The sequence below is a fragment of the Danio aesculapii genome, chromosome 9, assembly GCF_903798145.1.
Source record: "Danio aesculapii chromosome 9, fDanAes4.1, whole genome shotgun sequence".
Taxonomy (NCBI): Eukaryota; Metazoa; Chordata; class Actinopteri; order Cypriniformes; family Danionidae; genus Danio; species Danio aesculapii.
In genome coordinates, this window is record NC_079443.1 from 6186075 (window position 1) to 6200172 (window position 14098).

Consider the following 14098-nt stretch of genomic DNA (forward strand, 5'->3'; position numbering starts at 1 on the left):
TGTTTTGTTTTTCTCCATCATTTAGAGTAACATTGTTCCAGCCACCTATCTGATTCCAGAACAGACGTTGTCTGAAAGTGTGTTATTAACTGAGGTTCAGTTAATTCATTCATCCTATGATACTACCAAAAACAACAGTCAACTGAAAGTGAAGGAGGATTCAGAAGAAAAGGAATATGAAGACAGTGTCCTCAAGGTTTGTTTAGTTTAAATCTATATAATATTTAACAGTTACAATATGACAACAGAATTCCTCTTCAGTTGTTCAAAGTTTTGTTGTTAATAACAAATTGGGAAATCCTTTAGATAACCAATCACTATATGTAAAAAAAAGGTCAATGAAATGCCTATAAAATTGGTGAGTACAGTTCCATTGGTGCAACCACTCTGTAATCAAAGGAGAAAATAAGGTGCACCTCAAAGCCATCATGCATCTGAAGAACTGTATCTATGGTTTGCTGACACCAGAGGATGGCCACGATTACTCTACTGTATGTCTGGGAGTCCAGCATGTTAAAGCAGTTCTTATGAGCTGCTCATGCCCTTACTGCAAGAGAGGGAGGGAGCTCACTGTTGCAAAAGTGCAAACCCCTCCAGTTGCTCATCACAAGATTGGAGACACAAACATGTGTCTCCATGTTTGTGAAAAATACTTGAGACATCCTCCTTTACCCATCTTAAACCAAATTTTATGCAAATGTATTTTGTAAAATAAGCCTTAAAGTAAAAGCTTAATAACTTATTTATTTATTATAATGCATAAGTAAATAAATAGATCATAAAAGTGTGTGATATCATTACATGCTGTTTGCAACGAATAAGCTTGAATCACACTCGAGAAGAAGTTTGGTTAATATATCACCTTAAGCAATACAAATACAATTGTTTCATGAGAAGAAAAAGATACAAAAATAATACTAAACAAAACATTCCTTTTTCCACAATAGCCCCATGATCCAAATATGAAAGCAAACCAGTCAAAAACGGTTTTGTCCTATCCAGAGTTTTCTTTTACCTCTTCTCTGAGATATTCCAGTTTCCGCATGCCTTAAGTGAAAGATCCCCCTGGGGCAGTGTTATTTGGAATGTAGGTGCAACAATCGGATTCAAACATTATACAGACCCTGCACTTCCCTGGGGTCCTGGACCCCTTCAAAATGCAGGGTTCTTACGGGTGCTGAAAATCCTGGAAAATGCTTGATTTTTAATATAGTGTTTTCAAAGTTAGAAAAGTGCTTGGATTTTGGACGAAGTGCTTGAACCTGCTTGAATTTGAGTGCATAAATTGTTGCCGTGCGACCAGTTTTCACTGCAAAATGTTCACCGCATGTGTGTATTTATGGAGCTCATAATATGCCAAAACAGTCTGAATTTAAATTGTTATTAATTTAAATTAACAACTGTAAGTTCATAAAACTGAATAATACATGCCATAATTTTTTTTATTTGAATTTTTTTAACCTGAATATTGAACATCTGAAATTTAAGACAGCTTAATTTTTAAGTCAGATTCTTGTAGATGTGTTTTCAAACTTCAGATTTTTTTTCAAGTTTTTAAGATGAAGAAATTCAGAACATCAATTTCAATATTCTATAATTCAAAACCAGAAATTTCATATATTTAATTGAATTACATCTCATAGGTTAATTAAACTTACTTAAGCTTTCAGTGTTTTGAGGGATAAAGAGCTGATTCTGACCTATACTGTAACCTTATCTTTTAGTTAAGAAATTCAAATTCAAAACATTTTTAAATGGCATATAATAATCAGTTTTATTAACTTACAATTGATAATAATTCAAATGAACACAATTCAAATTCACATTGTTTTGACATATTTATTCACCCTGAATGCATCTTTGCACCTAAAATGCCAATGCACATGAAATATCATCAACGGCTGGTCATGAAATTTTAGTACTGCACAAAAAAACTAAATCTATTAGCTCATTTTTTTTTTAGGTATAAACTTTAGGTAGAAAGAGACCAAACAAATCCAATAACTGAACTTTTTTTTTGATAGCATTTTTGGGTGAACAATAGTGAAAGTTCATACAGTATATATAAACGTAATTTTACGTGGTTGTTAGGTGCTGGAAAAGCATAAAAATGCATATTGAAAGTGCTTGAAAAGTGCTGAAATTTGAAGTTGGAAAAGGTGTAAGAACCCTGAGATCATCTCAAGGGGCTATCTCATTTAAATAATTCAAATTCTCTGCTATTAACCAGTTCAGGGCCTGTTTGTTCTGCCAAGCCATCATACTTAAAGCATCATTTGTGTAAATTATAAATCTGTGTTGGTTGTAATAGATGTAGTTAATCCATTCAAAAATTTTCATTGCAGTTATTTACAATAACAGACTTGAGTGCTTCTTTTAGTTTATTTCTTGCAGTAATCTTATCTGGTATTTCTCCAAGTTGGCCAATTGCATCTATGCAAACTTCTAAATCAGTTGTATATTGTCTTATAACTCGATGATTTGTTATTCTGGGGTCTTTGTATGTTTTCTTTCTCTTTAACCAATCAGTTATTATCACTTCCTATATTAGTTTAACTCTAGTGCATATACCATTCCAGCTTAATGGATGAGTGTGGCGTAATAATCCCACTCCGCAGATCCAGTAGTACTCTGCTGTGTTCATCTTGATGTATCATCTTGGAAACTGGACATTCTGTTTAGTGCAATTACCAAGTATACAGTTAGCTGCTCCACTTCTTTTTTTAATAATTACAAATACTGGAACTGGATCCATTCCATCCTTGTATTTTACATACTTGTTTTTTGCTTTGTTTTGTTTTTTTCTCACAGGAAGACACTGAGGATGAGGAAGACTGTAATGATGAAGACGAAGTCAAATGTGTCTACATGAGTTGTGAAATTGACAACATTGGTTGGAAAAATAATAGTACAGAGGAGGATACAGTTTCAGGTTTGCCATTTTCTACGAGTTCAAGGGTCTGCTACACAAAGGAAGCAGCCATGAAAAAGACCCAATATGATGAAGTGAAGAGTGAAAAGGAATTATTATCAGAGGTCTTCGAAGAGGGACATGAACATCTTGAAGTGAAAAATACTGAGTTAAAAACCGAGGGAAATAAGAAGGGTTCAGCAAATACCTCAGGGAACATCAACCTATTTTCAGTCACTTTGAGGACTTTTGGACCAGAAGATGACTTGGATAAGGAAGATGTGTGTAAACCTCTGCTATCTAAATTGATTTTAAAAACAGACAAACGGACAGAAGAGCTCTTACCTGTATCTAACAAGATATCTATACCCATAAAGACAGACATGGAAACAGATGATCTGATTCATTCGGACTGCCAAAATGATCTCATTCACGTGTGCTCTTCGGCTCAGAATATAAAAACCAAGCCTGACACATCGTCTGGATATATGGCGACCCATATAGGAGATATACATGAGCAAAATAGAGCCTTATTAGAGGAGACAAATTGTGACACAAGCTATATAACACGGTAAAGACAACAATATTTATTTAAAGACTTGGAACATGTTCGAAATTCAGGCGAACTTGAAGTTGCCAATGGCTTTGTTATAATTAAGATCATAAGAACTTTGTTTTTTTTTTTATAACTTTGATTATAATTGTTATAAGTTTGTTTAGTGCCACAATCCCAGAATAGTAGAGCTTACAATTTCATTAGAGTAAATGTATTGTACACTGTAAAACCCAAGAGTCCACTTTTTCAAATGAATTGAGTGTCGTTAACTCAAAATTTACTGAAGGTTAATTCTACTCATTTGAAAAGAGATTTGAACTTAGTTTTGAAAGTAATGAGTTAATTAAATACCTCATTACTTCAACTCAAATGAATTTAGTTTCCAGTACTCTTATGGAGTACTCTCCAGTACTCGTACTTTTATGGCTCATTTCTACTGACTGGTTTGATATGGTACGGTACGGTTCGGTTTGGTACGGGTCACCTTTATCAGTCTTGCGTTTCCACTAATAAGGGTACCCTTTTGGTGGGCGTGGTGTATGACACAAAGTTTTAGTCGCGCTCAAGGAAATGTCTACAGTAAAGCTGTAGGGGTCACTCACATATCATATGATAAGCTCTTCTCACAAAACAGATGCTTTACACATAAATACTTGTGTAGAAATGTTTATTACTAACTTTTCTATGAACATGAGTTAATTATAACTGCAGATCAATGACAGTGCGAACCAGCCTACTGTAACGTCTGTAATTATATTAACTAAATAAATGAACATATATAAACACATACAGCCCCTTACAGTCTCCGATATGTTCCCAACTACAGAAGAACTACAAAACAGCAGACATTTCGTCCGTATTTAGGTTCAAAAACACAAAATATAGCCCACAGTCAGTGAAAACCTCTCATCTGTGTCTGTAATCTTCAGCAGCACATGTAGCCTCTGTTAGACAGTAATTCCGTCATTCCCGGTTTATATTGGTCCAAAATGTGAAGATAATAGTTATACATGGCATTTTGTTCATGTTTGCTTAAAAATAATGTTCTCCTTTTTTCCGGCTTCTCCTTTGTTTCTTCACGCTTCACTCTCGCGTTTGTCAGTGTCTGACAGGATCGGGTTTCAAAAGCACGTCAATAATCAAGCGCAGGTTATTATCATCAGCTCAAGAAGTTTGTTATTTCAGATATAATGTTAGACGCGCGAGCGCTAGCAAGAAAGCGAAACCGCTCACGCCTCAGACTGGCTCGTAAAAAACTACGCGGCACAGGGTAAATCTGCTCTTCTTGGCGTTGTGGCTGTTCATCAAGACAACAACAAGGTTTGTTTGAGCCCGGATCGACCATGGCTCGTTATTATATGCATTTATAATTCCGCTATAATCTCTCGCTGTGTTTTTCAAACATGGCGGGTTTTTTGTTTTCATTCTGGCTTGTTGCTTAAGCGAATGGCGTATCTCTGTAAACCAATAGCGTTCAGCTGCGCGTGTGGCTCCACCTTTTGGTACACTTTCTCGTGTTTGGTAACCTTTCGAAAGGGTGCCGGAAAAGTGGTACGGTACGGTTCGGTTCGGTACACTTTTTGACAGTGGAAACGGCCATAAAAGCGTATCAAACCGAACCGTACCACTCAGTGGAAACGGGCCATTACTCAGTTGATTTGAGTTCTCTTCATTTATTGGGTTTTACTGTGCTCAAATTGCTTCGTTCACGCAAATGGATTAAGTTCACAGTACTCTTTACGATTTGTTTTTGATCTTAAATTGTTTGTTGCAATCGGTTTCCTCAAATGGTTTGAGTTACCTTAACTTTTCGGGTTTTACAGTGTAGGTTTTTGTTGATCAATGTGTAAAATAATTAGAATTTTAAGATGACAGATGCTGAAACTGGGAACACTGCCAATGCATTAATTTAGGGGGCTGTGTTTTCTGAAAACTCAGAAGCTAAATGTACATTGTGGGGAGACTGGCCACCTTCAATGAGAAGCTGGTGGACGAGTCAGTCTATGAGACAGCTTAACAGCTTAAAGAGTAGCAAGTGCATCTGCTGCCACATTAGTGAATCTCTGCTGTGTGGTACAATGCTTATTTAAGCATAGCATCAAATGAGAAAATACTAATATATTGTAAAAGATTGGCGAAGAATAATCTTACTTACAGTGCATCCGGAAAGTATTCATAGCGCTTCACTTTTCCACATTTTTTTATTGTTATTCCAAAATGGATTAAATTCATTTATTTCCTCAATTCAATCCCCCATAATGACAATATGAAATAAGAGTTTTTGAAATTGTTGCAAATTTATTAAAAAAATTAAAAAGCTGAAAAATCACACGTACAGAAGTATTCACGGCCTTTGCTGAAGCTCTAAATTGAGCTCAGCTACATTCTGTTTCCACTGATCATTCTTGAGATGTTTCAGCAACTTAATTGGAGTTCACCTGTGGTGTGTTCAGTTGATTGGACATGATTTGAAAAGGCACACACCTGTCTATATACGGTCCCAGGGTTGACAGTGCATGTCAAAGCACAAACCAAGCATGAAGCCAAAGGAATTGTCTGTAGACCTCCGAGACAGGATTGTCTCAAGGCACAAGGCTGGAGAAGGTTACAGAAAAATGGTGAAGCGTGGTGGTGGCAGCATCATGCTGTGGAGATGTTTTTCAGCAGCAGGAACTGGAAGACTAGTCAGGATAGAGGGAAAGGTGAATGCAGCAATGTACAGAGACATCCTGAATGAAAACCTGCTTCAGAGTGCACTTGACCTCAGACTGGGGTGACGGTTCATTTTCCAGCAGGACAATGATCCAAAGCACACCGCCAAAATATCAATGGAGTGGCTTCACAACAACTCGGTCAATGTCCTTGAGTGGCCCAGCCAGAGCCCAGACCTAAATCCTATTGAATATCTCTGGAGAGATCGGAAATGTGGCTGGACACCGTCGCTTCCCATCAAACCTGATAGACCTTGAGAGGTACTGCAAAGAGGAATGGGCAAAAATTCCCAAAGACAGGTGTGCCAAGCTTGTGGCATCATATTCAAAAAGACTTGAGGCTGGAATTGCTGCCAAAGGTGCATCAACAAAGGTTGTGAATACTTATCTACATGCGATTTTTCAGGTTTTTTTATTTTTAATACATCTGCAACAATTTTCAAAAAATCTTTTTCACATTGTCATTATGGGGTATTGTGTGTAGAATGTTTAGGAAATAAATGAATTTAATCCATTTAGAAAAAGGCTGTAATGTAAAAAAAAATTTGGAAAAACTAAAGCGCTCTGAATACTTTCCGGAAGCACTGTATCTGTCAAAAAAAAGATTTTTGGCCAAATTTACATTTAGATGCTTACTCGGTGTGATTGTTCCCGTGCTGTTCTTTAACTGATAGCTGAATGTGAAGAAAATCATAACATTTATACCTTTATGATGCAACCCTGTTGGAATTTTGCCAATACATTGTATAGAGATATTTTTGCAATTTGTAACATTTCTACTAGGGATGCACCAATACATACTGGTGGAGCTCATGTACTCCTGAAGTCACACCGATACCAAAGACAGATAACCAGCAATGTCACTGACAGAACTTTTTCAGAACACACAGAGGCTCCAGCAGCAGAAAAACAACATCAGGCTCAGCAGAGTGTAAATATTTAACAACTAATAATGGCTACTAAAGTTTGGTGACTTATTTCAGTGCCACTTAAATGCCAGAACAAATGATTGCTGTGATAGGTGTGAAAGCACCCTATGTCATTATTATGGAATCTCCTACTTTTCTACATTATCTATAAACGGTCAAAAAATAAACTGATAAAAACCTTGACAACTTCAAGGGTATTTTTACAAAATTCCAGAGGAAAGATTTCAACTGGTCTTTTTTACCAGGATTCATAATTAGTTTAAATGTGGGTCCCCAGAGTTCACAGCCATATAGCAGGACTAGCTTTACAATGGTGACAAAGATTTTCAGCCAGTTTAAAGTGCGGGTTAAATTTAAAGAGTGTTATTTTAATATTATAAAAAGCCCTGCGTGCCTTAGTGGTCAGTGCTCTTAAAGCTTGACTGCCCAGAAGCTGAGATTGTCAGACCCAAGTAACTATAAGAGGTGACGTGGTCAAGAGTTGTTCCTCTAATTTTAAAAGTGTATCTTTTTATGGTCATGAGCTTTGGGTCATGACCTAAAAGACAAGATCTTGGATACAAGCAGCTGAAATGAGTTTCCTCCGCAGGGTGGCAGGGCACACCCTTATAGATAGGGTGAGGAGCTCTGTCACCCGGGAGGAGCTCGGAGAAGAGCCGCTGCTCCTCCACATCGAGAGAAGTCAGCTGAGGTGGCTCAGGCATCTGTGTCGGATGCCTCCTGGACGCCTACCTAGGGAGGTGTTCCAGGCATGTCCCACCTGGAGGAGGCCACAGGGAAGACCCCGGGCACGCCGGAGGGACTATGTCTCTCAGCTGGCCTGGGAACACCTCGGGATTCCCCTGGAGGAGCTGGAGGAAGTGTCTGGGGAGAGTGAAGTCTGGAGTTCTCTCCTAAGACTGCTGCCCCCGCGACTCGGCCCCGAATAAGCTGATGAAAACGATGATGATGATCTTTTTTTGTCAGCCAGACAAGGTTTTTCCACTAAAGATCATGACCTTGGACTTCTGCATGTTAATGGGCAATGCCTAGCCTGTGCTGAACTCATCCAGGATAGAGAGGCTGTGGTGAAGACACTCTTCATGAGGAGACAGCAGCAGCAGATCATCCACATACAGGAGACCTCTTATTTCTCTGTCCTCCAGGCTCAGGACAGGACTAGAAGACTTCTCGAGTGCTGATCAGTGGTGGAAAGAGTACTGAAAAAAGTAAAAGTAGCATTACTTGCCTAAAAATGTAGTGCAAGTAGAGTAAAAGTATCTGCTGCAAATACTACTCAAAGTATGAGTAAAAAGCCGACCTTTCAAAAGTACTCAAGAGTAGCGAGTATTACTCTGGGAAAAGGTGATGCGTTTACATGTAGTTTGTGGATGTGTGTTAACGTAACATTCTGCATCTAGTTATTGCCCAGCATGCACACAACATCATAAAACGTTAATATTAGGTTAGATTTAGGTTGTGATGTCAGGTGACTAAAATTCAATGTCTAGTCAGCATCTAAGGACAACGTTATTTTGATGTCCAATAATGACGTCAAATGACGTTGATATTTGGTTGATTTTAGGTTGTGTTAGAAAATGACCAAAATCCAACGTTGAGCCAACATCTTAAACCAACATCCTATTAACGTCAAATACTTGCATTTATTCGTCAGTTATGGCAACCAAAATCCGATGTCTGATAGACGTCATAGTGGTGACATACACACAACGTCAAGCTGTAACATCATCAGACGTTAATATTTGGTTGGTTTTAGGTAGGACGTTGGACATTGACGTTGAGCTCTGACGTCAACCCGATTTTCATTTACAAACAAAATCTGACAATCTGACGTCATGTTGACATCTTGTGCCTGCTGGATGTTTAAGGCCGTGTTAGTCATCATACAGTAAACACCCGTCATCTTTTCATCAATGACATGCATCTAAACATGCGTTTCTGGGTCAATGTGTGTAAATATTTTGGACATCTTCTTGCACACTTTTAATGCTTCCAAACAGTTTTGGAATGTCTTGAGGTAGTTCGTTATGATGCGATTGACCATCTATGTATGATTTGATTGGACAGGAATCACAGGACTGATTTTTCTAATCCCCATAGACAAGAAAAAATAAAGTAGTGACTGTAGGTTAAAGTAATGGAGTAAAATACCGATACATGTACTCAAGGGAAAGTAAAAGTACACATTTTTAAAACTACTTAGTAAATTACAATTCCTGAGAAAAACTACTCGATTACAGTAATTTGAGTATTTGTAATTAGTTGCTTTACACCACTGATGCTGATGTCAGTTCATTGGTATGGTTCACGAGAGTGTCGAGATTTTGCTGCTCACTACGATTGAGCATGTGACTTCAAGTCCCCATCATGCTCAGTCTGATGGGAAAGCTGAAAAGGGAGTGCATATAGTGAAGCAATTGCTCAAGAATGCATTAGAAGGCAATTCCGATCCATATCTGGCGCTTCTGAGTTATTGAGGAACACCTCGAGCACGGTGCATCTCCTGCAGAGCTCTTAATGAATTGTAAGTTAAGAACAACACTTCCCTTCATAGTGAATGACAGAAACCGCACGCTCTCCAAAAGGAGCAAAAGACAAACTATGACACACATACTCTCACATTGTGAGAGTAGAAGATGCAAGCGGCTGGGACAAAAGAGCTGTTGTGTTGGAAGAGATAAATCCAAGATCATATTTTGTGTAAACGGAGAATGGACATTGTCCAAGGAGAAATCGCAGGACTCTTAGAACACAGGAAAAATTTGATGACAGGAAAGAAGAAATCTCTGTTGAAGAACAAGTTCCACAAAGTAGGCAGTGTTCTTCCATTCCCCTTGATAATAGTCATTCTACAGACACCAATGACTGTCCTATCTTGAGAAGATCATTGCGTACAACAAAGAAACCTGATCGACTTCATTTGTAAAAAGACTGCTTGTTTACATGTTAAATGTACAAAACAAGTGTTTTTTTTATTTCGAAATTTCTGTTCAATAACAATTGAATAGTTTTTCACAATACATCTGTTGTTTATGCTAAATAGTTTGATTTATCTCAAAGGAAAAGGAATGTAGTGATTTATTGATGTTACTGTTAGTGACCACTAGATGGCAGAAGCATCACGATATAGGTAGCAGAAGCAATACAGCAAGGGCTCAGAAGAACAATGAATCTAAGTGAGTGCTGAAGTTGTGAAACAACAAATGCTACAAGCCAGTTCATTTATATAATCTTTCGAGTGTTTATTTATTGAACACCACAGTAACTACATTTGTATATAAAAGTATACTTCCAGACTATTAAACAAATGTACGAATGTCTATAGTATAGCTTGGTAAAGTTGGTTTTAGGTTTGATATTCGCCGGACATTTGCGCACGCAGTTTTATGGATCATCTGCGAATTACATCGACAGAACCAAAACGAACAGTAATGCAAAGAAGAAAAAAGTATTTCTAGAAGATTCCAGTAAATAGTTAGAGGTCAGACTGATTTACTACAGGTAACAAGGCTACTATAGCTTTAACTATACGCTACATACAAAGCAGAAATATATCATGCATACAGTACACATCAGATAAAGCAGAGTTTCTCAACCACGTTCCTGACTTGTTTGCAAATATCGAGGACCAGCAACACTGCATGTTTTGGATGTCTCCATTACATGTCTTTCAGTCTCTGCTAATGATGATCTGAATCAGAGGTGTTTGGTTAAGAAGACATGGAAAGTGTGCATAGCTGGTTGTACTCCACGAATGTGGTTGAGAAACACTGAGTTAAAGCACCTAAATGTTATTTTCTCACATTTCCTCCATTTATGTATACATCACACAAATATATTTGAAAAGATATTTACAGTATTTCACATAGATTTAAGCGTCTCATTCTAAAGTGTGCTCACATTCCTAGGGACTTAACTGACTGATTACAGGAGAAATTTTCCCAATATTTACAATAATAGATGTACAGTAAACAAAAACTCTAAAAAAATATTTACGCAAATTCAACAAACTAATTTTCCCACTCTTAAGATTGTCAGAGGCCAGACTGCCTCACTACACGTCAGAGTTTACTCATTTTTCCATTCATATTTTACAGTACAAATATTGAAGAAAAATATTACAGTAATTCACCCTTTTGTAATTTTATGATTTTAAAGGGTGTAGTACATTCGCATGGGCCTCACTGACTTACAACATGTGAGATTTTACCCATATTTGCATGCAGTTTTGTACAGTGCACAAGTATTGAAGAAAAATATTTACAGTAATTTACCCTACTGTTATTTTATGATTTAAAAGGGTGTAGTACAATTGCATGGGCCGCACTGACTTACAATATGTGAGAGTTTACCCATATTTTCATTCTTACTTTTACAACAAACAAATGTTGAAAAAAGACATTTACAGTAATTCATGCTACTGTAATTTGATGATTTTAAAGGGTGTAGTACATTCACAAAGGGCAGACTGACTTACTAAAGGTGAGATTTTACCCATATTTTCATTCACATTTTTACAGTACTCAAATATTGAAGAAAAATATTTACAGTAATTCACCCTACTGTAATTTTATAATTTTAAAGGCTGTAGTACATTCATATAGGCCAGTCTTCACATCACTACCTCCTGCCCTTTCATCTCTCGACCCCGAAATCCCCTAGTTACGTCCCTCGCCCGTGCAATTTCAGTATTCCTTCTCTCCTCCCTCCTTCTTCTTCTCTCCGCTCCTCTCCTTCCAGTAACATCTGCATGAATTTTAACATTGGCAGAAGCCATAAAAACCCATGCAAATACCTGCATATCTGTTCTTTCTGCGGTGGGGCACACGCAAAACTAATCTGCCCGTAATAAAAAATATAAAAACTACCTGTCGACTCCAGTGACTATTCCTCATCTCACTTCTGAATTAATCACCCTGATTCTAATTTCTCTGATTTTCTCATTTCAGGTTTAACTCACGGATTCCACCCAGGTGTTTCAGCCTCTCCCTCATACAACCTCTGCTGTCCTAATAATATGTTTTCCCCATAACAGTGGAAATGGTCATTGGTATCAAGATTATTTTTTATGTGTGACTTCAAAATGAGTTTGCCATCCTACTACACCTTCATGTTTGTATGTATGCATGTATGTATGTATGTATAAACAGTGATTATTGCTGGTTTGTCGCTATACTTCATACGAGTCTTCTGGGGTTCCTTAACATTGTAAAAAGTAATAAATATGAAAGAATACCAGGCTCAAAGAAAGTGATTGTACTTAATTTGCTAAGACCCCCAAACCTGCACACTAGCCTCGTGATACCTCTTTATTTAGACAGAGAAGCTACTACAAGTGAAACGCAATACACAATGAATAGAATACAAAGAAAACAAAAATGACTGTACTGGAGAAAGTGACAAAAGCACTTAATTCTATAATACAAAGGCAATCACAGATTGCAAACCTTCGAGGCCGCAGTAAAAATGTCCTGCAGATGTTATCAAAAGTTTTTAACCTTTTGGTTTAGAAACTTTTAAATGGACTTCATTACACCATTTTAAATGATTCCACATTGAGAATTTACATTAATACAAATACGAGCATCCTTTTTTTTTTCTTCTGTTTGATTCTCTCTTCAAGGTGCCACTTAACATCCCGATAGCTAATGTTTCTAGTCTTACTTTTGGTTTACATTAGCAACAAAGTATGATAAAAACACGATCAATTCAGTCAGTACAAACACCAAACCTGAAACAGTCGATCAGCTTATCAAAAAAGAAACTGATAACGACTTTATGATCGAGCCTTTTGCAGCCCCGTTTGACATATATCGCGTTAGTCCCATAGGCGTGGCAACCCTAAAAATTTCTGGTAAAAAACGCCTCATAATTAATCTCTCTGCGCCACATAACTCTATTTTTCCCAGAATTAATAGCACTATCCCTCTAGACGAATACTCGCTTCTCTACCATGACATAGACCAAGCCATATCCCTTACCAAACCACCGGCCGCCATGCCTGGCTAGCTAAAGTTGACATTAAATCCGTCTTTAAAGTCATGCCAATCCACCAAGACTTCTGGCACCTTTTTGGCATTTGTTAGCGCTCCAAATTCTACTTCGCAGTCCGGTTAACTTTTGGCTGCAAAAGCAGCCCTAAAATTTTCGACATGCTCTCAGAAGCCTTATGTTGGATACTTTCCAATAATTACAGAATTCCTTACCTTATACGCCTGTTAGATGACTTCATTATCTCTCCTCCGTCGTCACCTCCAAACAAACATTTAGCGATCACCCAAAAAGTTTTCGCTGACCTCGGAATTCCTCTAGCAGAGGAAAAAACATCCGATCATTAGTCTCATTTTGCTCCTACAAACCTTTTCTAGTACCACCTTTTTATCACTTTATACGCAGCAGCCGGATATTGCATTAATCTTCTTTGCCTTTTGGGGGGTTTTTAAATACGTGGCTGCTGTCCCGAGCGAAGCATTTTGGGAGTTGTCGAGATCTACCTGAGCTCAAAGCTCCCCTCTCGCCCTGCAAACGGGAGGGAGCCCAGGGCTTAAGGACCTTTTGGGCTCAGGGCTCTCTCCCGGGACACCATGCCAAACTTGCTAATAATCAATCATCAGCTAAGTGTGAACTCTTGAAATGTATGTAAGAATCACCTGCAGCAGAAGCAATATCATTAACATAAATGTTAAAAAGTGGGGGCCCCAATATGCTACCTAGTGGGATAAAGGGGTTATGAAGCGGCAGGGGATCTGACAGAAGCCCCTCTACTCTTACTGATTGTAGATGACCAGAACAGTAGTTCCTGAACCAGACTCAGACAGTCCAATATATCTTAGCCTATCAAGTAGAATTTCATGGTCCAAAGAGTCAAAAGCTTATACCAGATTGACAAATGCAGCTACACAATTCTCGTTTCTATCAATGACACATTTAATATCATTGAGAACCTTAGTGCCCCATTTAAACGGGGCGTAAGCGTCAATGCTTCCCATTC

General features: G+C 37.9%; 1 protein-coding gene across 7 annotated transcripts in view; it reads left to right on the forward strand.

Annotated features, from left to right (window-relative positions):
* crfb1 (cytokine receptor family member b1) overlaps nt 1–12314 on the forward strand; it is a 37917-nt gene extending 25603 nt beyond the window's left edge. For 5 of the 7 annotated variants that reach the window (XM_056464821.1, XM_056464827.1, XM_056464824.1 and 2 more), the window contains 3 exons: nt 26–196; nt 2812–3482; nt 12057–12313. In XM_056464821.1, coding sequence (XP_056320796.1) covers nt 26–196; nt 2812–3482; nt 12057–12120 — 906 coding nt within the window. In that variant the 3' untranslated portion in view covers nt 12121–12313. Of the gene's footprint in view, nt 1–25; nt 197–2811; nt 7294–12056 lie in introns of those variants that run through there. The other 2 variants (XM_056464828.1, XM_056464826.1) reach the window with 2 other exon arrangements.
* Nucleotides 12315–14098: the final 1784 nt, after the last annotated feature.